The following is a 25,510-nucleotide window of genomic DNA, read 5'->3' as shown; positions in this document are numbered from 1 at the left end:
TTTTCCTGTGAAACCTCGTATGACAACATAAAGACTTTGGCTTTAAAGAAAACCTCCCATTTTTTCAGTGACTTTCACAAACTTAAGTAGAATTCAAATCATTTCAGTTAAAAATTATCATTTCCTTCAGAAACCACACACCTCGCAGCCTGTCACAGACCACCCGCTAGTGTGGGTAACTGTGAACCTTCAATTTAATTATTTTTTTTCCACTTTTGAAGCTTGCTTATGCTTCAAATGTTGCACAACACATCCTCCAAAATTTTTCTCGACTCCCCTAATCTTGTCCCAACAGGGAACAAGAAAGGTCTCCTTCCCCAGGAGCACGGGAAGGCACGGCAACCTCGTGAGGGCCTTCGACTGCATCACCATCAGTCCAAATACAGGGTTTGCAGTGTGAAACAGAAGCCAAAATATATCTCCAAAAGGTTTTTGCCATTAAACACCATTATTAAACGGGCTCAATAAAAAAATATCAGACTAAAGAATCCTGTAATAATGATGTAACACAAACCTCTTCAAAACGGCTATTCTTATGTACTGCAATGCACAAAACAAATTAAACAAATGTATTCTCATAATGCATTTGCTGAGAAAAACATATCATTTCTTCTAAGAGTACTAGAAGTGCAAAACAAGACGCTCTCCATTAAAATTTCATGTCACTGTAAATATTACCATTTGCCCACATTAAAGCTTAGTATCATTTATGAGAAGTGAGGAAACCTTCATCAATTCCCAAGCAAAGTATCATCTCACTTGGAATTTTACAGTGCACTGAATAAGTATCACAATATTTATTGGTATTTATTTTCACAGTTTTCTAACGTGCACATAGAAATATAGTTTCTGAAATATATTAGTGAAAACAAATACTAATACAAAAGGGAAAGGACAAAACATCTAGGAGTATAACTGCTTATCACCACTACTTTTTAAAAGTTGGAGAGTCAAAACCATCTCTCTTTTAAATATGTAATACTATATTTAGTGTGGTTATCTACTAATAAAGGTATTGCATGACAACGTTACAGCATGGCTATATTCTCTACTAATTTAGCATTGTTTTCAATACAGGTAAAGAATTAAGCAAAAGGAGTAAAAAGTGTCATTTAAGTGCAAAACAACAAAAACCTGGTAAACAGTGAGGTAACAATTTTACTTATGTTATTTCTGGTTCTTAAATTATAGATATGACAAAACCATCACAAAATCAGCAGTGGATTCTTACAGCTGTTAGACTGGCATTCATTTAAAAAAAAAAAACCAAAACATACAGTTTCAACCAGTTTCAACCACAGCAGATATATTCTGCAGTATGCAACAAAAAAGCTCCTGAACCTGCGAGAAGAACTAAGTGTATTTTCACTGCATGGCAGGGCGACGCACACTTGTAATCCTGACTTCCAAAGTTGCAGGACATTGGAAGAACACGTATCTTTAGAGAGCACACTCTGTACACGGGTGAAGAGAAGCAGGGCAAAAAAAAATTGAAAGCTTGCCTGAGGTGAAATAAATGAGGTGGTTATTTACAAAGAGTGCAGTAACCCTCCCCAGCAGAGCAGAGAAGCGAGGCAGGATTTCTGCTCCCATTTAACAGGGCAACAGACACCAGCGAACATAAACAGCCACCTCTCCATCCTGCAAACATCGCTGCGACACTGTAATGAAGGTGAACATGGGATTAATTCCACGATGAAAGCTGAGCATCAACAAGAATTTTACGCTATGTACAGTATGTGCATATCAGACAGAAAGGTCTGCATGACCTGAGCAATGCAAGAGACGGGACGGTCTTGAGGCTACTCCCATTCAACCACAGCTTCACGGGTGACTCCAGCCAGAGCAGGTCGAGCCTTTCCTCTCTCACACCTCATCCCTGTCTGTACTTGCATTTACATCCACAAAGAAACACACAGCCGTGATTAAACAGCGCTCCCTCCTAGTGATAGTAAATACTAACATGTTGCTAATACATTTCAATAAGACAGTACAGGTGAGTTTGGCCTATATCATAAAAGTAATATTTTAAAAGGCCTTTATGCTCTTTCCTTCAGAATTTCCTTCAGCACTGTTATACTGTGAAGGCTCAGCTCTCAGTAGGAAAGAAGTTTGGATTAAAAAAAAAACATTGGCAAAACAAACAATTTAAGTGTATCACTGGAAATCCGTTTTTACGTTGCAAACCAGATTGCCCTATACAGGAAAGGTATCTACTTTAAAAGGAGTCTTGAGCTAAGACAGGACTAGAGCTGGGAAAGGGCAAGTTTAGCAAGGGAACGTATGACACTCCAACCTGAAAGCAGCACACGGTATGATGATTAACACCACAATCTAGCCAAGCCACAGGATGGTTACTGCTCTATATTAGCTGAGAGAGGATTTTGTCACAAAAGATCTGTTTTCACTAGGTTTTATATATCAAACATCTTAAATGCAATGTAAAACAACAAAAAGATTTACGTCTTGCATTCTTCCTAAATCCGAGCTGGCTCTTAGACCCTTAGATTCGTACCTCAATTCCTGTTCTATGTTGATGAACCCAGCAAGGGAAAGAATAGTACCAAAATCTTCCCCGTCACTAAGATGCATACGCTACACTGCAGAAATGTGAAAATAGTAAGTTATTCTACACGGAACAGCTTCTGACACTTTTCTTTCATGCTGGATAGTCACCTGGTGTAAAGATAACGATGACACCGACTAGGCTGGGAGCACGGCAAAGCCCACGAACAGCAGGTGCCACCTGTACCTTAGTAACTACTTGCGTAAGCACAGGCACCTATGTGCACCTGCAGGGTTAACGAGGTACTCACTTGCAGATTTAACTGGCAGATTTTTGAGGCCAGGGGTAAGCAGGCCATTACTTTTCTAAGCCCACCTAACTGAGATGTCTAAGCTAGGAGACTGTATTTTGTAAAAGGTCAAGAGAGAGAGGTAAAATCTTTCGGGACACGTCACACACACACCGCTTCCAACGCTTCCGCCCCTGACCTGCCAGCCGGGGGGACCTTTCTCTCTCTCCCCCGCTGGCAATGGGAAGAGCCTAGCCTTCCAGGACAGAAACCCAATGCTACGCAGCTCCAGCTTTTGCCACCTTTAAAACTATGTAAGAAGATCTGTTTTCACCAGGAAAAACAAACCCACTCCTGATTTCCCTTGTGAACCTTATTTCACCTCCTAAGTGTTCCTGACAGATCATAGAGAATGAGACATGTGTTTATGAGATGCTGCCAAAACACGGTGAGCTGGTGGTGATTTGGTTTCTGTTTGTCCACAGCACCCTTTTCCCTAACCGAGCTTCTCAGATAGCAGAATAATGAATTCTGAGAAAAAGCTGCAAAAACATTAAATGAAAATTTCCAGAAATACAAAACCTCTTAATTTTCCTTAATTTTATCTTATATATTAAAATAGCTTATTTCCATGCGTTTACGTTAGTGGGTGGCTACACTGCTCTAAGAAACACAAGCAGAACACAAAATCCATTTGAATGGAAAATGGAAAATTTACTGTGGTGAAAAGGGAAAGACAAAAACATGAAGAAATTCTACAATGTCTTTAAAAGAGGAAAAACGCAAGAGGCAGGTATGTCTATGTAGCTGTTTTTACCTCCATGTACCTACTCCATTCCTCAGCAATTCAATATCCTGCCTCCATAAAAGTTGTCGTCCAGGAGCACTGTAACACTACAGGACATGCTACCGAGAACGGCCCATATCATTGGCCCCAATCAAGCCTGATTCAGTTCCAGCTGGAGTCACGGGAAATCTTGGAGATAGGAATGACCAACACACCGCTAGAGCTGTAATCAGGAAAATGTAACAAGTCACCAGCACCATCCAGAAAGGTACAGAAAGGATGGCCACTTATGCAGGAAGATTCTTTTCTCCTCTTCAAGAATAGCAGCAGCTAGAGTGAGAGAGAGGGAAATACAGAAAGTCTTGATCTTGGTTTAATTGAAAGTCAGTGCAAATATATCAATAAAGCTCAGGCAATATTCAGAATTCCACACGCTCTATGGCTGAGCCTCACAAGCTGTGCCTTGTGGCTCTACTGTTGAAGATTTTTCTTCAACTTCTCAGCTGCTGCTTCTTTACACGTATACATCTGCAACCACACCAGCTACTCGCCTACAACACTACACTTCAGCCTTGGCTTCCCCCTTTATTCACTCATATTATATGCCAAGATCAAAACCACCAATGCATGCAGATTCTTATTCCCTCTACTTTCCGTATCTGGTTTGTTGAGTTTTTTTCTCCCTTAAGGCAGCATCTTTTATTTCCATGTGAACAACTGCTGTGCCACACTATCAAGTCTCCCCTCTGTCTCTTTAATTTGCTTTGGTTTAGGGGAGGTGGTTATATTGCATATTTGCAGCTAATAATAATAAATCTCTACAGTCACCAGAAATCTGCTCAAAATCAGAAGCAGCAAACACTGCAATATATTTCTTTGTAGCTCATTTGCTTGTACATTCCACAGAAGGATAAATCCACCTGGGTTTAGGATGTTTACATTTGGATCTCAACAGTTTACTTAGAAAATGTTGTAAATGGGAATTTTTCTTTTCCACAACTTCACATACAGTACTTGCCTACAGATTGAATTATGTGTGTCTCGTTAGAGATGATGATACAAAAGACTTGGAGTGATCAGCAAATATTTTGAGAGCTTTAAGGTGATGTGAAAGACAAGAGCCACCACTGAGTTTTATGATTCACTTGGTAAAATTCTTAGTGACTTGCATGGCAGTTTTTGGTATGATAACAGCAAATGCCATATCTGCTGAAATACACTAGGTAGTGCAAAATAGTTAAGATTTTACTTAATATATTATGATTTGGATTGGAAATTAAAATTTGCCTGAACTATTTTTATTAAACTCGTTACAACAATATTTATGCCTTTAGTGCATTTGCCTTCCTGTAGACCTAAGGCAAATAGGACACCCAGGTCTTTGGGAAAAGGTTTTGGTTCAGGAGCAGTAGTGTTCGTCCCATAAACACCCTGGCCCTGCTTAGCTCATGCGACTATTCCTAAGAAATGTGACTCTCTCTTAGGGCAGGTAAATCTTCTGTTTATACAAACTACATCCAGTGAGCGACCAGAAAGCATGCCGTGTGAATCAGGGCCAATTATTGTGACCAAACATTGAATAAAGAATACTCAAAACATATTTGCTCTGGACAGCACCCAGATACCCATAGATTTGCTTTCTGAACATATTTATAATAAAGTATACTGAGATTTTTGGAAGCTGGAAAGGAACTCAGAAGCCCAAATGTCATTACATTTCATTCCTTCAAAAATAGCATCTTTCACCATCATGGTGAAGATACAAGTACATTTGCAAATACCAAGAACTCATTCTGGACTGTTTGGTAGTTGAAGTCAGCTTAAATCTGCTTTTAAAAAAAAAAAGCAAACAAAATTCAAGAAGCTACATTTTGTCTATCCCTATATGTCATCTATATGATCTCCCATTTGCCACTCCGCTCTGCAGCATGCTATACCACGCTAAACAACTTGGGTGCTGTTCCGCGGGCAGGCAGATACCACAATTACAGCTGACAGGCGTGATTCTATTGAAATGAGTTTCAGTTTAGGGAAAAGTTAGGGTAACATTCACATTTTCCAATTCACAGTGGTAATGGTTTCCCTGCTCACTGTTCTTCAGTGAAATGTAAGAAATAATGCCTGAATAATCTAAAGCTCCTCTTGATAAAAAAACCTAGAGTAATTGCAGAGTAGCAGGAGAATGGGAGAGCACCGCCTGTTGAATGCTTTCAGTATTTAAATACATTAGCAATTATATTTACTTATTTAGTTTAAATTAAATTTACATCTGTATATTTTACACATGAAAGCCTTCCTCTCTTCCCTTCCACACTCTCTTGTGGTTAAAATCTAAAGGGGAGGGTCTGGTGGGAGTGAGGTGTGTAGCAGACATTTTATTTGTGAAATAACCTGATTGATCTTTACTAGAAGTAGAAGTCATGTAACAACGCATCCCTGTTACGTGCATATCTCTGTATGCCAGTAGGTGATAATAAAGATAGCGTTCCTTAGTTATGCCTGCATATATTCGATTTATGTAACAGGCTTGATCGGAGAGCTTAAAAAAAATGGTCTGATGTTCAACAAATATGCACAATGTTCTAGAAGGACGAAGTCCCTCAAAAGGTGTTAACCCTTCACTGCGTCCGCAAATAAATGGTATTGCGCTCAGTCAATCCTCGCTGCTTACACTGAGCTGATGGCTCTTGGTGTTTGATACTGTCTTAACAGCTTTAATACTATTAACATACGATTAATCAGATGTCACTAACATGCTATGAACAAAGAAGTACAGTGGGTTGGAATTTGGCTTGGGAAGTGAAGGAGTAAAAGAAATACTATACAGCCCTGAGTAATCACCTGCAAGGGGCAAACGCAAACATACGTACATATTAGGCCTCAAGGTTACTAATAAAGTCCACAGCTCCACAGTAAGTGCCATATAGCGATATCTAAAAATATATACTCTGGATTAGGCAGCTGTGAAATCTTTGACAAGATGACTGCAGACTTTTCAATGAGCTCTTTGCAATGGTAAATGCATGTGAAATATAAGAAAAGCATTTGTACGTTAACATTAACCGATACCCATGGGGCTTCCTTTTGGTACACAGCAGTTCACATGGTTGGGCCTACAGCCTCCCCATTTATTTTCTGTCAGTCTAGAGTGAACATACTAATTTTGTGCTAACACACTGCATTTTATTTATAGAGGTCCTGGGGTTTGGGGTTTTTTATTATTATTTGGCTTTGAAAATGATTATGAAGCTAAAATATATTTTTGAAAATCTAGCTTTCTGTTCTCTCTTAGAGTCTTACTTTTGTAACTGTGCAAATGCATTCCTAATTCTTTTTGCCTGTGCCATACTACATGCATACCATATTGCTTATCCAGTACTAGAAAATCATTAAACATTTCTAAGGACAAAGTACATTGAATGATACTTAGCAACATAAATGAGAGTAACTGAAATAGTAAAATAATTAGATACAAAACAGCATAGTTGCCAACATATATTGGGGCTATTTCAGTACAGTTTGCCATTTATATATAAGGCATACATAAATGGCTATTTTTTTATCCTTTTCAACAACACATTTTAAAAGGATGGTTAAGAGCATACTAGTTTACCTACTCGTGTACAAAAGTACACTGGGAAAGGGAGAGGTTTACATATCATTTACAATAGCAGGATACTGTTTAAAGGATAAATTCTCCCTCTAAGATGGTGGCAACTATTTCTTCCCTATAGATGAAGTGTTCAAGGAAAATTTAAACATCTGATTCAATGCTAGGCATTTTCTTATACACACGTCTATTGCTACAGGAATTTAAAACCCTTGGAGTAGAGTACAAGCTATTCCTATTTGCAACGTAAGGCAAAACATGCTCTGAAATGTACATGTCATTATGGATCCGACCATCCCTGGAACAGTATGATGTTGTAGATTTTATGGATGACCTTAAATAATTATCATTTCTTCCTCTTGTTGGTAATGAATGTTTATAAAGATCAGCTGGACTTCGCCTAAGAGATAAGTGCTGGTCATCCCGATACGAGTGCAGAAAGGGATTATCATCTGAGTGAACAGGATACAGGGACTTGCTCCGCTTACTGTCCTCTAGAGAATGAGTTAAAAGTGAGGCCTTGTTGCTCAACAGTTTGCTCGAGGGAACACTGAACATGCTTGCATATGGACTACTTTGTAGAAATTTCTCTCTTTCTTTCAAGCTTATACTACGAGAAGGTCTTCCAATATCAATTTCCCTAGATTTATCAGCGATATTATCAAAAGAATGTTGCCTGCTAATCCTCAACTTATTTTTTTTATGATATTGCAGAGCATTATTTTGTGACCAGCTATGCTCATATATTTCTTCAGGAAGTGATAAGTTCGTTGTATCCTGCAGCATCTGATCTTCTTCAATATCATAGAGGTTCCCCATCCGCAAGCATGCGTCGCATTTATAGGGAGATCTGCTCGAATAGTGTCCCGCATAAGTGGGCACATTGGAAAGACAGCTTCTGCAGTGGGTGGAATTCTGTCTGTATCTATCATTCATGTCAACTAGGGAAGTATTTTTATCTTTTAAAGTGTAATGCTTTGCATAAAGTTTATACTGGTCATTATTTGGAAGACTGTCTTCGTTATGCGAGGGAGTCCTGTTAGCATGTTCTGCTTTCCTGTAGTTGTCATCGTGATCTTGATAAACATCAGGAAACTCTATGGTTTCTGGAAGGACAATGTTTTCAATGTACTGAGGTGTGTCCAAGCGGAATCCTGGCTCCTTTTCAGCGTCAATCGTGTAGATTTTATCCCGCGGAGAGCTCTGTTTGGTTTTCAGATATGTCAGTTCCACTTCACTACAGTCTTTTGGGTATTTTGATGCTACTGTCCTTTTTTTAAAATTGTCCTTGGTTTTGTGGTGCTTGTTGTTGTTTTCAGGTTCCATATGGCAAGTAGCTCGGCTTGATGTCTCTGATACATCTGAATGGACAATCTCTTCAGGAAGGTATCTTTGGCTTTTCACTGAAAGCTGCCTGTTTTCATCCGACCCATTTTCTCTCTGGGAACCTTGGCTCTGACGCACAGATTCTTGACGTAAAGATTCAACAGATTTCCTCCACAGCTGCCTGGGTCTGGAGTTCACTTTTGCTTCTGTTGTTACTGCAACCTCTACTGTATTTGGATTGGACTCGTTCAGCGTGAGAGGATGCTGACCTTGGAAAACATAGTTGTTAAGATTGTCCTTGTGTCGATTGCCAGGAATTGTTTGCAATTCACTCATGTTGTCACCAAAAAAGTTGTCCTTTGTCTGAAAGGATCTGTTGTCAGAAAATATCAAGTTTCCCTTATCCATGACCATATCCATAATCAAGGAACCCCTCTGGATAAAATCAGCTGTTCTTTTGGGGGAGGTAATTCTTGAAGGATTGATATTGGTCATATTTTTTGCTGTTCGCAGTAGTTTTAACATGTTGGTTTGGGAATTGGTCAAAGTAAAGTCAGGAGACTTCTTTTTCTCTTCAATGTGTACTCCATGAATGCAGCTGTAAATACCCTGTAATATGAGTAATATAAAACAAATTAAACCACCAGGTATAAATTTTAAATACTTCCATTCTACTTTTTATTAACAATAAAGAACAATTAAACATTGCTTATCTAATGACTGGAAAGAGTAGAAGTACATATCTATTATTTTAGCAGTTCCTTACATCGATATGGGAGAGTAATTTCTGCCCTATCTGTCGGCATTGTAAAGGAAAAAGCTTGCCAGTATTTTACAAACCAGTGGTCTGCGTTGGCCTCCAATGCTTATTCTAGAAAAGAAGATTAGAAAGTACCCCAAAAGCTTCCCTAGACCCATCACAAAATGTAACTTAACCTTCGGTAATGGAAACTATTATTTTAAACCAGTGAATAAATTATCCCTCTAAACAAGCCTGCGTTCAGGCTCTTTTCTTGGAGGTTAAGGTACTCTTCACTTTCACTGAAATAATGGTTTAGCTTTTCTGTTTCCTACCCTAGTACATAAGAAGAAAATCCCAGCTCTTTCTAAAGCCTGAATTTGAGTTCATTTTGAGCAAAAGGCTGAAGCCCATCTTTTAACTCCAACCTCATCAGTTACTCCTGTGAGCTCAATTGACAGTTCTGACCCTGTAAACTTGTAATTCTCAGAAATTTGCCCTTGAAATAAGTGCTACTTTTTCCCCACATTGGTTAGGAGGATTTCACATGTAAAAGGCCAAAAATATAAAGTTCAAATGTAAAATGTGGAGGTTAAACTGAATATGCTTTTCTAGACAATCCCCAACAGGGTAGGGCAGCGTATTTTAAATGTAGTTCCAATACAGTCCAATTTACTCAACAAGGTAATTTCAGCACCTTTTAAAGCAATTAGGCATTTTAGTATAATTCTCAATTCTCCTTAGCTATATAAAAAAATCCAGAAAAATCAATTACCTAATGAAAGTACTATGTGTTTAAAAAAAAAAAGACAAAACCCAACTTATTTGTCAGAAATAGAACAACAAGCACATACTTCCCTTATTTTACAACAAGTAATATTTAGATATGCAGCTCCACTTTGACTTTGATAGTTATCATTAAAACCTGTCATAATGTCTAATCAAACATAAATGGCACTTGTCTTTGACCCTTTCTCATATGGTTTATTAAAGTTTTCTATCAAGAAAAGCTTATAAAAATATTCGAGTATATTTTTATCACTTAAAATCCCCTTGTTTCAGAAATACACAAAGCTTAGAGCTAATGTTTGTCATCAATTTAGTATTTATTTTCGGATTCTTTTGTGGAAATTAACCCCTTTCCTGGATCTGAACAGCTCTACCATTTCTTCATCAAAATTTCCCCTATATGTATTAGTTTTCAGCATTGGATTACTGATTATCCTGGCATATGATAATTCATGCCCTAGAATAATCCAATGGAGAAAAGACTTCCCATGGAGTACAAGTACATCCTAAGCCCACTGACTACTCCAGAGCATCACGCTGATGCTCTAACCTGCATTTCAAATGTCCAAGTGGGAATAAAAGGAGAGAGAACATTTTAGAGGGGTAGCGCTTATTCTGGCTGTTGCCTGAAGGGGGGGAAATGAAAGTAATACCAACCCTGCTGATGGAGAACAACAGGCCCGGCCTATCTGAGCAGACTCCAGTGAAGCAGAATCTAAGTTTCCAGTAAAATAAGTGCTCCCAGACAAAAGTTATTAAACTGAGTGCCATGGCTGCTGCAAGCATGTAGAACACTCCTGCCATGTTGTCAATGTCCAGCTGGCTGCTCATGACTTCATTCTTCTCGTTGTGGCAAATACCAGTCAGCCACAGGGTTTCTAACTCTTCCATTTCCCCTAGGGAGAGCGAGGAGTCAAACCAGTTAGAACGCAAGAATTGCTGCTCACAATATTCAAAAGTCATTGCAAGCTTAAAAATACACCACCATTTAATGCTTCATTTCTGGAGCACTTTAGTCTTATCTACTAAGGATTTGCAAATATAGCAGATTTCAACTCACAGCACCTTAGTTTCAGATGTCGTCAGATTTCATAAATCCTCAGATGTCATAAATTACATGGGAAGCTGGTGGCTCTAAAAAGCAGGATCTGTGATGTGGGTAAAACTTCCTTCTGCTTGCTGTCACCAGTACCCCTTGGTACAGAGAGTGGAGCCAGAGAGCTCCTGTCCCAGGGGACTCCCCATGCCCCAGAGCTGTGCTCGGTGCACACCCAGACCCCGTGGGCTCCTCCCGTGCCAGTCCCACAGATGCCACCGGTGCTGCTCCCGTCGGCAGGACCAGCCCGTGTGCGTACTCCAGAGGTGCCGACGCACACACAGACCCTCAGAGACAGCAGTGTCCCTAACAGCACCCACACGGCACTCACAAACACACATGAAGACAGCCTGATCCTCCCGCTCCCGCCCAGCGCACGAGGACGGACGTTCGCCAGTGAAACGCACTCACGCCACCACCACGTGACTCACAAACACATCAGGCTGTAAGACCCCTCAAACACTGGCACGGGCTAAGTCCGTGCCACATCTGTGCCCAGACCCTGTATGCCACTTACCCAGGCACCGGCTTGGACCTCAGGGCTTTCCTAACAAACAAGTCCCCTAACAAATCATCTGCCCCACACTCATAAACACGGAACAGAAAGCAAGATCACATCAAAACCAGCTAGGAACTGAGTTTATTAAGAGATGGGACAGGCTGTAGCCATCAGACACAGGGCTCAGGCAGGCAGGCATCCTGACCCACAACCAGCCCCTTTTATGCCCCTTCCTCTCCATTTTCCTACACTTGTTCCTCCCTGATGCACGCTGACCCCTCCCTTTGGCCTTTCCCTTAAACATCGCCAAATAAAATTCACATGTTCTCACAACCCCTTTAAAACATGGCATAAGAAGTTTGTTCTCTCCTGTGAGACCCATGATAACCTTATTTCCCCTTTCTCTATAAGTTGCAACATTCTGGCTAGAGCTTTCTGTTTTTCTTCCCAGTAATACTTTTATTTATGGCAAAGCAATGACAATCACCAGCACTGGATGTGAAAGCACCCAAAGCTATGGCTGCAGGTTACAGTAACGTTGTATCGGGAATGGAAAGCTTGACTAGCTTTACCCATACAGCACATGCAGCAAGTGAGGAAAAAATAGTTGTTTACGATGCAGTATTAAGAAAGTCTATTGGCTTTCATACACCACCTGCTTTTCTATAGAAGATAACGGTCACAACGCTTGGATACTTGTGGGAATACAGTTTGCCCCTTCTCCTGTTTCAGTTTCTTTTTAAAACCATTTTATTGTCATTAGGAGTATCTCTCAAACAGTTCTCCTGGCTTTCCGTCTCTTCTGCTTTCCCCCAGAGACCTGGGTGAAGCAGTAACTGCAAACCCTTCCCACGTCTCGTAGTCCCAGCCTTCTCTCGCGTGGTGCCCTGGACACCTCCCTCTGCTCCCTCCCGGCCCTCCAGATCCCCCGGCCTTTCTCCCGACAGCCTCCGCTGGCCTTTTGCCACCTGCCTCCTGGGCAGCGGCAGAAAAACATATGGCATCATCGCGTGCCTGAAACATTCCTGGTTTCAGGTTCTGGCTACGCCACACCCTTACTGCCGTGAAAACACTTATTTGCTTAAAAGCTAAGGAAGCAGATCCGCCCTCTCCCGCTGCTGTGTATTCTTAGTCTTAGAATCCGTATTTCACTGATGAGATTTGGCCTCAGATGAAGGACACTATCACTTAGCAGTGGCTGCTGCTGCCAACATGTACAGGGGTGTGCAAGAAACTGTTCCTGCCAAGATTGGTTTTTATATCGCATGATATATTAATTTTCAAACGTTTAGTGTTGTTCTTACTGAAGCATTGCATGTACATGCATGCCTTTTTGCTCTCTTGGGGATATAGTCAGCTGAATAATTCTATTATTATTTTTAATGACATAAACTTCACTGTTTCTAGAAAATACAGCAGGCAATACAGTGGGCCAGAAAAAGTACAGTGTTAGGTGCCTTGGTATGTCTCCCAGTTTAGGATATGGCTTCAATGTGGGGGAAGAATTCCCACGCTACAGGTCCCTAATCCTTACCCAGTGATTAGGGAACACATTTTCAGTATTATGATCCATACATCGTTGCAGTAAAGAAAAAAAGTGGCTAGAAACTTTATTTCAGCTATTGGCATAATATTGACATTTCAGCTACCATCAAGCTAGACTAGAAGACCAATGACCTGCTGTGCAAGAGCATTTTGCAGGATAGAGTGCCAGGGCACTAGGAAAGCTGCAGCCCACAGATAATTCGGGTGTGTGAGTTGGAAGCAGAACACAAGACTGTGATGGAGAAATTGCTTCTCATAGAAAGTGAAGGAAAAATTGAAGTAGAAAGGACAAGTGCTGAGGCACTTTAGCAAAGGCATTTCACAAATTGGTAAAAGAGATTATTTGGTTCCTAGTTAATTCTGGGCTCCGTTTTGTGCTTGAAGCATGAATTGAACCTCTACATCAGAAAAAGGCAGTGTATCTTCGCCCAAATTACAGTGCTCAATCTTCAAAATACCTTAGAGCATCCCCAAAGAAGAAAGTAAATCCTAATGAATCTTTAAAAGTCTTCTAATCCAGGACACAGGGACAATAAATTATTAATTGTAACAGTATAGATATTGCACTCTGTCGCTACATAGATAATTGGGGTGCATTATTTCATTTCCATATCTTAGCACATTTGGATTTCTTTTATTCTGCTAAACCTTAGTGGACTGTTCCCCTCGTCTCTCTTTCAAGTCCTCCCCAAGGTCTATGAATAAAACTCACAGAATCTATGGAACAGAAAAGAACCCAAGTCCAAAGAGAGAGCAATATTTCTGGTTTGTGCATTAGTAGCTGAAGCTCTGACAATCAGCCCTCATTACTTCCCGCAGGAAAATTCACATCTCCCAGGATTGTCAAACATCAATTTGATTTGACTGCTGTGCCCTTTTACAATTCATAACAAAACTCGCAAAGGAATTTAAACCTCTTTTTTTATTAGTTTCCTCTGTGTTTCTTTCCCTTTGGCATGTACATCTAAAGTAACTATTGATAATCCACTAACCTTCCCAAAATCGTCACTACAGAAACAAACCAAGCTTGTGTTGAGTCAAGATAAATGACAGTGCCCTGGCAAGCTATGAAGAGCAAAGCATCCCAGAGTCTCGCAGATCCTGCTGTCGCAATATCCCTTCCATTATATCTGACGGAGATCACTGTTAACTAATACCCAAAAGTAACCCACAATTTTATAGATCGCAAAGCACTGTGAATTGTTGGATTGTCACATTTATGAAATGATACTATCTGGGAAGGGACAGATTAGGCTGGTAATTCTAGTTTGTATATATGAATCAGTTACCACTTACAGTATATGTTTATATACGTGCGTGTATACACACAGAAACAGACGCACAGACAAAACAGTTACTGATTTAACTGTAATAACACTTCAGCGTAGCTGACCCTATAAAACTGGCAAAAATGCCTAATCTACGTACTGTTCTTTCTGCTCATTACTTTTTTAGCCCAGATATTTACAGAAGGCATAACTTTTCATGTTCAAACCTTTGTTACAATTTGAAATTCAAACTAAAATATGTATGGTTTTAAAATGCCTTAGGATATGATTTTTATTACAAAATCCTCAGGTATGAGGAATTTTTTAACTGAGGTGTCGATTTGTTCCTTACAAAAATCAGTCACTTCTGAACTTGGCCTAGAGTTGGAATTCAAAACATTGAACTTTGAGGCTAGTTAAACTTTGGTTCAGAAAAAAATGTTTAAAAGAATCAAGTCCTTGTGGAGGAAAGCTGTCTTTCAAACCCTTTTGGGTGGTCTAACTTGTGAGGTGAACATGTAGGGTGATGTCATCCATAGCAATGTATTAGTCTCGGCACTTGAAAGGCCAGAAATTTCTAATGATTAGGCACCGGAGAGTTCAGTTGTCTCCATGATGTGCGTAATTCCAGTTAGCAAGTAAGGGCTCGAAATCTCCCATAGAAAAACCTTGGAAATCTAAGCCAGCAACCTCAATATATATAAATGCCAAGCGTCAATGAACGAAGCGTTAATGGAGTTCAAGTCTGCGTCTAATAGGAGTGGTCTTAAGTTACTTATAAATATTAATCAGACTTATTTTAAGGCTTTTTGTTTTCATTTCAGACATTTACTAAAAGGAATGTAATGCCGCAATCATTTTCTGTATCTGCCCATGTGTGGACGAGATTAACGATTAAATGAATAGTTGCAGATTTCAGCGAAGTACATCGTGACACTAGCACAAGATTAGAAAATGAACAATTCCAATATATTTGACCAAAAAAAAAGTGTTTATTTTCTGTTTAGTATCTTCACAGTATATTTAACCTGCAAAATCACAGTAACTGTATGGTGCGTACATTAAGATATTTTAAGAATTTCTATAGCGCTGCATCATAAAAAGTCTGCCTCATTTAGAGTGTAAGAATCAGTATAAGCAAATATTTTAAAGATCTATATTTCAAGCAGTGTTGGGCCTCTAGTCTATTCACTCCAAATACAGTATTGCCTTCTCTAATGAACTGCAGCATTCTAGTCTCTCAGTGGTAATTCAAGCCTATTCACTATGTTTTTAGGCTACAGTGCAAACGGTACCCTGATCCCTTTGTATTTCTCTTGGGTTTGTTCCCGTGGCTGTGCTGCTCTGCTCTGACTCCTATTTGCACAGAAACACGCCAGCTGGCCATTCTGACTCTGACTGTCCCAGAAGTGCCTTCCTTTCTACATTTTAGTGTGTATTTGACACTTCATCATTCTGGGAAGGAGTGATAAACCGTCCAGTGTGTCCCCTGAACAATTTCTTCATAATAAAAACATCATTATCCAGACACAGAAAAGATACAGATCAAAGGGTAGAATTACACACTTTTCCTCGTCATAGTCCTTAGCGTTTTTTGCAGGCTGTGGTGTCACCTATCCCTGTCATCATCCTCTCGGAGCTCAAAAACATGCTGCCCTTTTGCAGTCTCTGTCATTGTCTCTCTTGGAGCTCTGTCAGCTCTCAGGGGTTCTTTTAGGGCGGTTACTGGTACCCCCAGATTCCTTTCATTTCCGAGGCCCAGGATCTTGTCTGGGCATTCTCCCTTGGTTCTCAGCTTTGCTCATTAAACCACTCTCCCAAAAAGGCAGTGTCTTCCCAGATGATGGGCCAGGCATGAGATACTGATGGTTAAAGCTGCCCAACTTACGGGTCATTTCGCTGATGTTATTTGGTTTTCTGAGTGGTTTTTCCCTCTACATCTACACATGCATCCAGGAAGATGCACACATCCTGAAAATTACATGTTATTTATAAAAAAGAGAAACACCAAACCCACATAATCCATGATTCTCCACATGTACTTCTAGAAAAGCAGTTTGGGGTAAGATTTTTTTTCCCCCCAAGAGGGAATAACAGTTTTGTCTGATGCCTTCCTCATGATTAGTAAAAAAAAATAAAATCTTTCATTATCACCCAAGTATGTCCCTGCTTACAAATTTGCCAGAAATAAACGAGCACAAAGTTTTATAATTACATCAAAAAAGAGAACAGACACACTAGGATAACCTTCCTTGCTGCTTATTTAAAAAGCAAATAATAAAATCAACTTGCTGCTCCATCCCAGCAAACAAAGCAAGACCTCTAAAGCTTGAGTGGCACCTGAGCATCTTCTTCCCCTCTCCCTGGGGATACAAACGAGGAGGAAAGGGACAGAGATGGACAATCTAGCCCTGCACCTTCCTGATGGCAAAATCACGAGCATAGACATAGTCGGTAAGTAAGAAGCATCAGAAGTGCTGCATGCCTGGGAATGTCTCCACCCTCCTTCCTCCAAGTCCACGGCCACAGGGCATTTATCCTTCTCCTCCCCACAGCTGCTGTGGGGCGAGCTTCATCCTGGTAGAAAAACACCCTCGAAAATCAAAGGCAGGCCATGATTTACCTCCTTTGATCTTCACTCTTGGGAAGTAAGCCAAGCCTGGGCTGGGTTTCAGCGTGGCTTGGGAGCACAGCCAGATTAAGTACAGACTCATGACAGTCCAAAATAGCAGTGAGAAGTCTGAGACACTGTTTGGTTTTAAAAGGTGTGCTGCATTCAGGCAGCCCTGGGAGGAGCAACACCAGCAGAAGTTTGGACAGAGTGTTTGATGGAGGGAAATTTAATATCTCTGTCATAATTTCTTCATCACATTAATTTTACAAGATTTTAATTGGAAATTTGACTCTTTAATTTTGATTCTCTTATTATCCTCCAAATGATCAAAGTAAATTGCTAAATAATTTGTTTTAATATTTCTATAAGCACTGAAGTCTATAATTCACTGAGTTCTTATTTTTCTTCTTTAAAAGACAGGTGTTTTTCTGCCCTACTTTAACCAGGTAGGTTAAAGCCATAGGTTCCTGGGGCTAATCACTGATGGTTCACAGGCTGCCTCAGCTGCTTCCATAGGTACTCTAGAGGGGTATTTTCATCAAGTTCTTACCTTAATTTTAAGCTATTTAATTACTCTCAGAGATGAAGGGAGAAGAAATTTATTTTGTATGTTCCTTCTGGACCCAGAAAAAGATTTTTAACACTTCACGTGGTGTTTGCAAATAACAATTTCAGGGTGGTTCAGAGTGCCAGCCTGTACCTTCACCTTACTGCAAACCAAAACGTGGCACTGAGGTGCCAATGGAACTTAAAAGAAACAGCAAACCTAAAACAGAGGAAAAAATAACCTAATGGTGGTTTCTCTGGCAGCGGCATTTCTAAAATGGGCTGTCGGCCTCTTGAACATGGGTGAGAGATTGGATTTACGCAGTAAGATCCATTGCACAAAGGCACTTGAGCTGTGGAAACCCCCAGCGCTGGATACGCCTGCACCAACGCCAGGTCCTGCGGCAGGCGTTATCAGGCAACTGCAACTGCATGGGAAGTTACCCTCCGCTGGCTGCAGAACACACTGCCTTTCGTGGAGGAGTTGTCGGGAATAATTACTTCTCCCCTGTAATGTGTTGCTTCGCACACCTAACTGCAGTCTGCATATTCCGCAGGAGCGTGCTTTGGGCAAGGAAAGGATGTTCTGCCCGAGTGGAGAAAGCTGAGCTGCAGCCCGACATCTTTCTTGTTTCATTGGTTAAGTACAACAGACCTCTGGTGTCAGCACATCCCCTAGACTTGTAGAAGGTGCAGGGCAGGAGGAGGCCACCCCAGCAGGAGATCACAGTGCGCGTGACAGAGCAGAAGGTGCAAAAAGAAACAGGCTGGTATTGACAGTATAAGGGGTGGTGACTCCTGCGCAAAGCACTAACCTGAGGTTGAGCCTGAGGAGACAGCATGCAGGTAAAAACCCTGACATATACCAATTACAGATCTTTAATAAAAGGGTTAAATATATGCTTTCTCATCGGTCAGATGTAGGGCATCATCTTCAAAAGACTGTGGCTGCACTTGCAGAATCATCTGCTTATTCAGACCGAACAAACGGCATTTTTCAAGTTCAGGGGCAGACTGTTTCACACTGCCTCTGCTGAGAACTCCCGCTAAGTGATGGAAGAGGAAGGTAGCACCCCGCCGCTTGCAGACCCTAACCTAAGAGGGTCTTTACGCTGAATAGAGAGTTGACGTGTCTTTGGTTCAGTAAGCTCATCAGTTGCAGTTTCACCTAGTTATGAGATTCATACAGCATGTTTCATCTAAGAGATTCTATGAAAGCACAGCAGCTTTCGGAATTGTCTGGATTCCCCAAAACAATCTCTCGTATTTTCTGTTATTTCCCCCTGTAAAAATAGTGAGAGGAACACAGATGACTGACAGCAATAAACTTATTGTGAGCTAATGACTGCACTCTGCATGCCCCCATTAGTTAAGGATGAATTAATGGAACTGCTAAGCAAGACTTTAAATATCACAGTCCCTCTAACTCTTGTTCAGCTACACAAACACCCTCCACTTATACACTCACGCTCTCCAGTCACATTTGTTCCACCCACTGCTTAAGAAGGACACTAAATATATAAACAGAAAATCACTGGGATTGTGGGTGTATTCTGCCTGAGCAGTGAAAATACGTCCTTATAATCACATACGTATTTCCTTCTCGGTCTCTTAACAGCCACTGAGTCACTCTGCTATACTTCCTTATAATCTAGACAGCGATTTGGAAGGCTTATGCTAAAATATGAAAAAAATAGCAAAAAGCTTGCCTCTTCCAAATGTAAGGGGGCAAATCTTGTTTCCACAGGTACCTACTACCCCTAAGGAGTGGGAAGCAATTACCCACCCAAGAAAGTAATTCTTAGTGTACTAAGCCATCCTAAAAGCACATAAAGATTAACCAGAACTGAAAGTGATTAGGAAGGGGATAACAGACCCTCTGTAGAAACTCAAACAAAACCAGTTTTCTTCTTGGCATCTCTGTGTTTGTAATTGCTTTAAAGGTTGCAGCTTTAAGGGTTAAGGGCTTAATACAGCTGCTATACCACCAGCCCTCTTTCGCTGCTGATCTCTTCCCAGACCTTCATTTGGACTGAGCCCATAGCCAGTAGGTAAGGCAATGGGTTACAAACACCTCACAGGTAGTACATGCTTGACCTGGCCAGCTGGCTGGTATTGTCCCACTCCGCCCCATACTTGCCCTCTTTACCCAGCGTTTTTCTGTTCCTTGTTTCCATCCATTTCTGCTGTCATGCGTCTTTTATCCCTCTATTTCTGCCACATCCCCCATAGCTAAAGGCTCCTTGCTGTCTTTCTCTCCATCCCATGCACACTTGAAGCCCTCTTACGCTCTTAATCCCCAAGGAGCTTTGTCATTTGCAGTTCAATAACCTCATTTGCTCACAAATGAAAAAAAAAAAGAAAAAAGAGAGAGAGAAAGAGAAAGAAAGAGAAATAAATTCTCTTCACTCCTCAGTGATTCTGCTTCAAACTCCAAAGACATGACGCTATAGGTTTCAGAAGCAACGTCTTTCAAACTATTTTGCAGGATATTTTCAGAAAAGTACCGCTCTGCTTGATGTGGCACCATGCAGCCCAAGCCAAAGCAGTATTAACAATACCTGGGCCTTCAGACAGCTGCCCAGAAGTTCCTACTGTGGAAGGCTGGAGGAACATGGGTGCCTTCACAAGTCCAACAGTCAGAGACTTGCTAAATTCCGCAGCCTGTGTGCCTGAGCCTTTACCAAATGGCAAGCTAGCACACAAATCCGTTGACAGCTGCTAGGGTAACATGCTGGATTCTGAGCGTGTTAGCCTGCCCAGCTGCTCTTTGCAGAGGTTTATAAAAGAAACCAAAGCAAGTATCAGGAGATTCTTCAGTGCACAACATTTCTGTTCTGACACATTCCTGTGGCTGTGGGCGGAAGATCCAAATAAAATGATGGCGCTGCTTCTTAGCAGCTGTATCATTTTTGTTCCTTAGAACTCCTGGGTGCTTCTATTTCTCAACAGAAGATTGAGAAATAGTATTCTGTGTCTCTGTAGAAATATTTTTGTTTCTCTGTTAAAAAACAATGAAAGTTTTGTCTTGTGATGACAGCAAGCCAAAAAAAAAGCACAACCACCACCGCGCTTTAGAATTATACCAACAATCGACTACTTTACACAACACTGCAGATGCTACTCATCAGCTGGAAGCTTTTGCAGATAGTGAGATGTGATGTACAGACAGTAAGATGTACAAAGCCAGAAATTCACTAGTAATACACTTCACGCATATCCTTTATATGAGGAAAAGGAACTCAACTCAGTATAGTAAAAAGATTCAGTGATCCAACACAATTAATCTTGTTACTAACAAATGCATATTATCTCCGCTTCCTTTGAACTGGGCTATGTATATGAACCTGCACAGACCAAGTGATGATTAAACACTGTGGTGATAATTCCATTTTTGAGACAACTAAGTAGCTATTCTTAGAATTCTTCAGCAACTCCCTCCCATCCTCCTTCCCTCTGTCCCTCTTCCTCCTTCTCAGAGTAATGAATTTGGCATCTTGCAGCCTGCTTCCTTCCACTGAGACTTCAAAGTTGCTTTCACAGCGTAATTGTTAGTTGTCAGTATAATCTGTCCACCCAGTAGAACTACCCTCAGGATGGGAACGCTACTCACGCAGATACATATAAACCACCCAGTCTAAACTTAAAGTTATCCCTAACACAAACTTACATCCCTCTGTCTTTACCTTGATATTTTTCCAGTGCCAACAAGATAAAAAAGAGTGTTCAAAGCCATTGACTTTAATGCAGAAAAAGCATTGTGGTTTGGAAAGTATGAAAAGATGCTCCTGCATAAACAAGTCATTAATACATCAGTTGGATTTTTTACATCAGCAAGGAAGAGGGAAAAGGTTCCTATCCACTGCGCAAAAATTTCAGTTCAATGTATAAGTGAACTGGCTTGGATTAGGAGAATGATATAGAAGCAGCAAGGAAAAATCACACGAGAAAAATCACAGGAGAAAGGCACATGCAGAGAACACTGAAAGCTCTAAAACACATTTCAAAAGGCTATCTCAGTACTGTGTAAATGTAAAAGAGAAATGAGATCGTGTATTTTGTAGGTGCAATCAGCTATACTTTTAAACAAATTACTCGGTCTTATAAAAAAAGTTTCTCTCCTCTTATTAACATACCAAGAAATTGTGTTTGTTCAACTCATTAGGATTTTTTCTTACAGTGATGAAACTCGTTAGATTTAAAATCATTCATTGAAATTATTCCATACTGTGATGAATGTTCTATTACATATACTGAATAATAATTCAATACTGCTAGGCGCTTGGCTGTTTTATAGGCTTAGTCTTAAAGAATAATAAATTCTCCAGAGACTATACATGTGAAAGCAGTATTTCTACCTTCATTTGTGCTTGCCTATTTACTTAAACAACCTCATTCAGACTCTTCTGAGGCTTTACCACGAATATCATCTTAAGGTGGAACTTTCCGCCCAGCCATACTTGCTTCTAGTCTAGAAAAAAAATCTCTTCAAAGAGATTTTTACTGATACAGCAAAGTGATGTTGGTCTGAACTCTGGATTCATCCCTTCTAACTTATCAAAACAGAGTTATGTAAGTTCATAGCTGAAAAGATTACTCATCGAACTACTGAAGTTAGGTCTAGATTACAAAAACAGGTCATGCTAGTTCCAGGTGATCACTCTTTACATTTAATTTCTGTTTTGTTTTTTTTTTATTAATTTAATTAATTTTTTAAAATTAACTTAAATTTTTAAATTAATTTTTAATTTTAATTAACTGTTTTGTTCCAGTTCACCTGCAATGTATTTTATAAATCAGTAGAAGAAATCTTAACCTCAACATCCTTCTTAGGGTTTTTGGTTTGGTTTGGTTTTGGCTTTTTTTCCTCTTTTTTTCCCTGTTTGGTTGGTTGGGGTGTTTTTTCTGAAAATTATCATCTAGACCTATGACACAACAAAGTGAGACAAGGTAGCAAACATTTCTGGGATGAAAGGAGACATACATCTGAACAAATGTAGGGATCCTTTACAAGAGAAAATGAACATTTTAGCATTCATGGGTTGCTCAGACTACCTTCTAAAGGCACTGAAAAATACCACTGAAAAAATGCCATAAACACATTCACAATCCCCGTGGTTTGTGCATTCAAAATTTTTGCTCATCTTCTGAAGTAATATCTCAGCAAGATGAACATGGGAGCAGATATTTCATGACAAGGTTTCATCCAACTGGGTGCCATCTTATCTATTGCAATTCTATAAATTATTCATATGGGAGTTTTAATACTGAGTTTCATTGACAATTCATTTGTCTTATTTTCAGCTACTAAAAATGGACAAGAGATATAAGAGATATAAGCATTCATATGCTATGTAAATCCACAGGTCAAAGTGTAAATACTTGACAAGATTTTTCATTCTTCCCTCCCATCCATTTTGTTTTCTCCCTAATATTCAGAGACAGCGATGCATAAAAATGCAGCACCTTTGGTATTTTGACACGCTTTTTCTTGAATAGCTCAAATACATTCCCTTCTATTTAATTTCTTTTCTTTACATGTGATTAACTTCTTTCTGTTGGATAAGAAGTATCAAAAATGATGAAAGAGTAAGCATGAAGAAAATGCAACGCGAAAAGAATGAAAACCTCAGTGATGCTCTGGCAACATCGAGAGGGGTTAGTCCACAACTGACAAAGACACCTCAGATCCTCCTTCAGGTTACAGAAACATTTCCTTCTTTAGTATGGGACAAATAACTCAACTTCTCTGACTCAACTTTCCCATCTAAAAATGAGTCAGAATTACAGCATCTAACACTTCTTAATAGCATTACACAAATAGAAGAATATTCTATTCACAAAATATTCACAAATAGAAAATTAAAGCAAAGATTTTACTCAATTAATCGCAACTGATAAAATCAAGAATTGGCAATTGCTTGAAACCTAGCTATTATGGGTCATTACTATTCATTACTTAGCAGAAGTAAGCAATGTTTCTGCCACAAGCCTTTATAAATCCAACAGATCAATAATGATGACACTACTATCTCTCCACGTACACCAGACAAAATGCATCTGTCATGATGGTTACATCTCTTCCAGTCATTTAATATTAGAATAGAAATAAAATCCATGTGCTGGAAGGCTAACATACTTACTGACTGTAGTTTGAAAATTAATGCCTTGTTTTTTATGGAACAGGAGGTCACTATGCTAAGGTCCTGCACTTTGCCATTTAAACTGTCCTATTATATAGAAATTTACCAATCTTAGTCTCAGTTACGTGCTATTAGTGACCTTAAGTGCATACTTATTTTTCAGTAAAGCCCTCTTTTTCACTGACAGAGAAATGCAAAGTTAACACATGTATCTATGTAAAAAATATATCAAAATGATTATATAAGACATACCATATTCCAATCTGATACAGGATTTTAGTCATAACACAGAAATTTTTTTAACCGCTGTATTTTTATTTGTGTGCACATGTGAAAGGCTTAAAATTTCACTGTGGCAAAAAAACATTCCTACAATCAAAATGCAATTCAAGCTCTAAGTGAAGAAAGAGTCATTATTACTGCATACAAATATATCAAAGATGTGCAGTAAGTTTTCTTCTTCTGCAAGGCAGAAGAGCCAAGAGGACCTACAAGTCTTCTATTTTTGTGTTAGAATGAAAAAAAGCTGTTTGAAATCCAATCAAACCCGTCACCCTACCTCAATTCCATAAACAATCTTTAACAGAAGTTTAAATTAATCCATCCTAGATTAGGGGTCATTCACAGCAGTTCAGAACTGAGCTAAGCACTTCTAAATAACAAAACAGTCATGCTGAAAGATACCTCATCTACCAAGTAAAAAATCCTCAGGAATTGCTTAAACGCAAAAATAAAAAAAGAAAATAAATTTAGAAATGCTTTCTAACATAGAGGGCATCGTTACTTTGTGACGTATATGAAAATGCCCTCTGAAGATAAATGCAAACGTCCTTGGCAGTGAGGTGGGTTAAAACAGAGTGGAAGAGAATTCCTGTCTCAGCATCGAGAAATAATTTTACTCATTTGTTTTGCATTTGTTTGCTTTTTTTAAAGACTGTAAGAAAGCAGTAGTAAAAGGCTCAGAGCTACTAAAACTGCATTAACTGTGCATACATAGAGAAAGAAAATAACGGAAAAAAGATTGGTCCCTACCATCTCCAACAAACTGAAGGAGAGCTAGGTCAATTTGTCTCTTCCAAGGTGATCCTTTCTGAAGTGCTATTCCATAGCCCGTAGTGGCAAAGATGTATCCACTCCCTATTGTGACAAGTTTGCAGCCTTCATCTCTTCCAGCCTTGTAATTCAGCACCGCTGCATCATAGATGAAAGCATCCAACTTCCTGAAATAAAATAAATCATTTTACAAACCAAATCATTAGGGACAGCTGTTGTCAGACTCCTTTTGTCCTTGATGTTAGGACCCTGCTGAATATCATATGGATTCTTTGATATCATTAATTATATATCCTGCACTGCTGTATCTAAAATTAACAAAAGGCATCTATTTTAGTGAGGGAAAAGTAGGACACATAGTTTTGCATTTCTATTTTAAGGGATGCTGTTAAAAAATACTGAGCAGGAGAAATCAACCTACAAAATGTCTTGCCCTGTTATCTTTGTATCTTTGCTCTCCAAATGGATAATAGGTATCTTGAGATGCCAAAATTATCTCCAAAACCAACACAAATTACAATAGAGAATTTATAATTGAAACAACAATAACAAATTAGTTTATTTAAAATACTGAATGAGACCGAAAACATTACTTCACCAGTTTTCCACACACACTCATGTCTTTTTCCAAGAATAAACAATGAAGGTGGAGGTTAAGTCCTTGCTAAGACAGAGGAAGGTATTGGAGCATATCTGATAC

The 25,510-nt window shown here is 39.6% G+C and overlaps 1 protein-coding gene across 1 annotated transcript in view; it reads right to left on the bottom strand.

The window, feature by feature from the left end:
- Positions 1-7,336: 7,336 nt before the first annotated feature.
- GRIN2A (glutamate receptor, ionotropic, N-methyl D-aspartate 2A) overlaps positions 7,337-25,510 on the bottom strand; it is a gene marked incomplete at its 5' end in the record, with an annotated part of 40,943 nt that continues 22,769 nt past the window's right edge. Inside the window, 3 exons of the mRNA XM_010296148.1 lie at positions 7,337-9,127; positions 10,704-10,942; positions 24,790-24,977. Coding sequence (XP_010294450.1) covers positions 7,337-9,127; positions 10,704-10,942; positions 24,790-24,977 — 2,218 coding nt within the window. The remainder of the gene's footprint in view (positions 9,128-10,703; positions 10,943-24,789; positions 24,978-25,510) is intronic.

This window comes from Phaethon lepturus, unplaced genomic scaffold, assembly GCF_000687285.1.
Source record: "Phaethon lepturus isolate BGI_N335 unplaced genomic scaffold, ASM68728v1 scaffold1381, whole genome shotgun sequence".
In the NCBI taxonomy this organism is placed as follows: Eukaryota; Metazoa; Chordata; class Aves; order Phaethontiformes; family Phaethontidae; genus Phaethon; species Phaethon lepturus.
The sequence above is the reverse complement of the archived record's forward strand: the minus strand, read 5'-3'. Positions and strand labels throughout refer to the sequence as shown.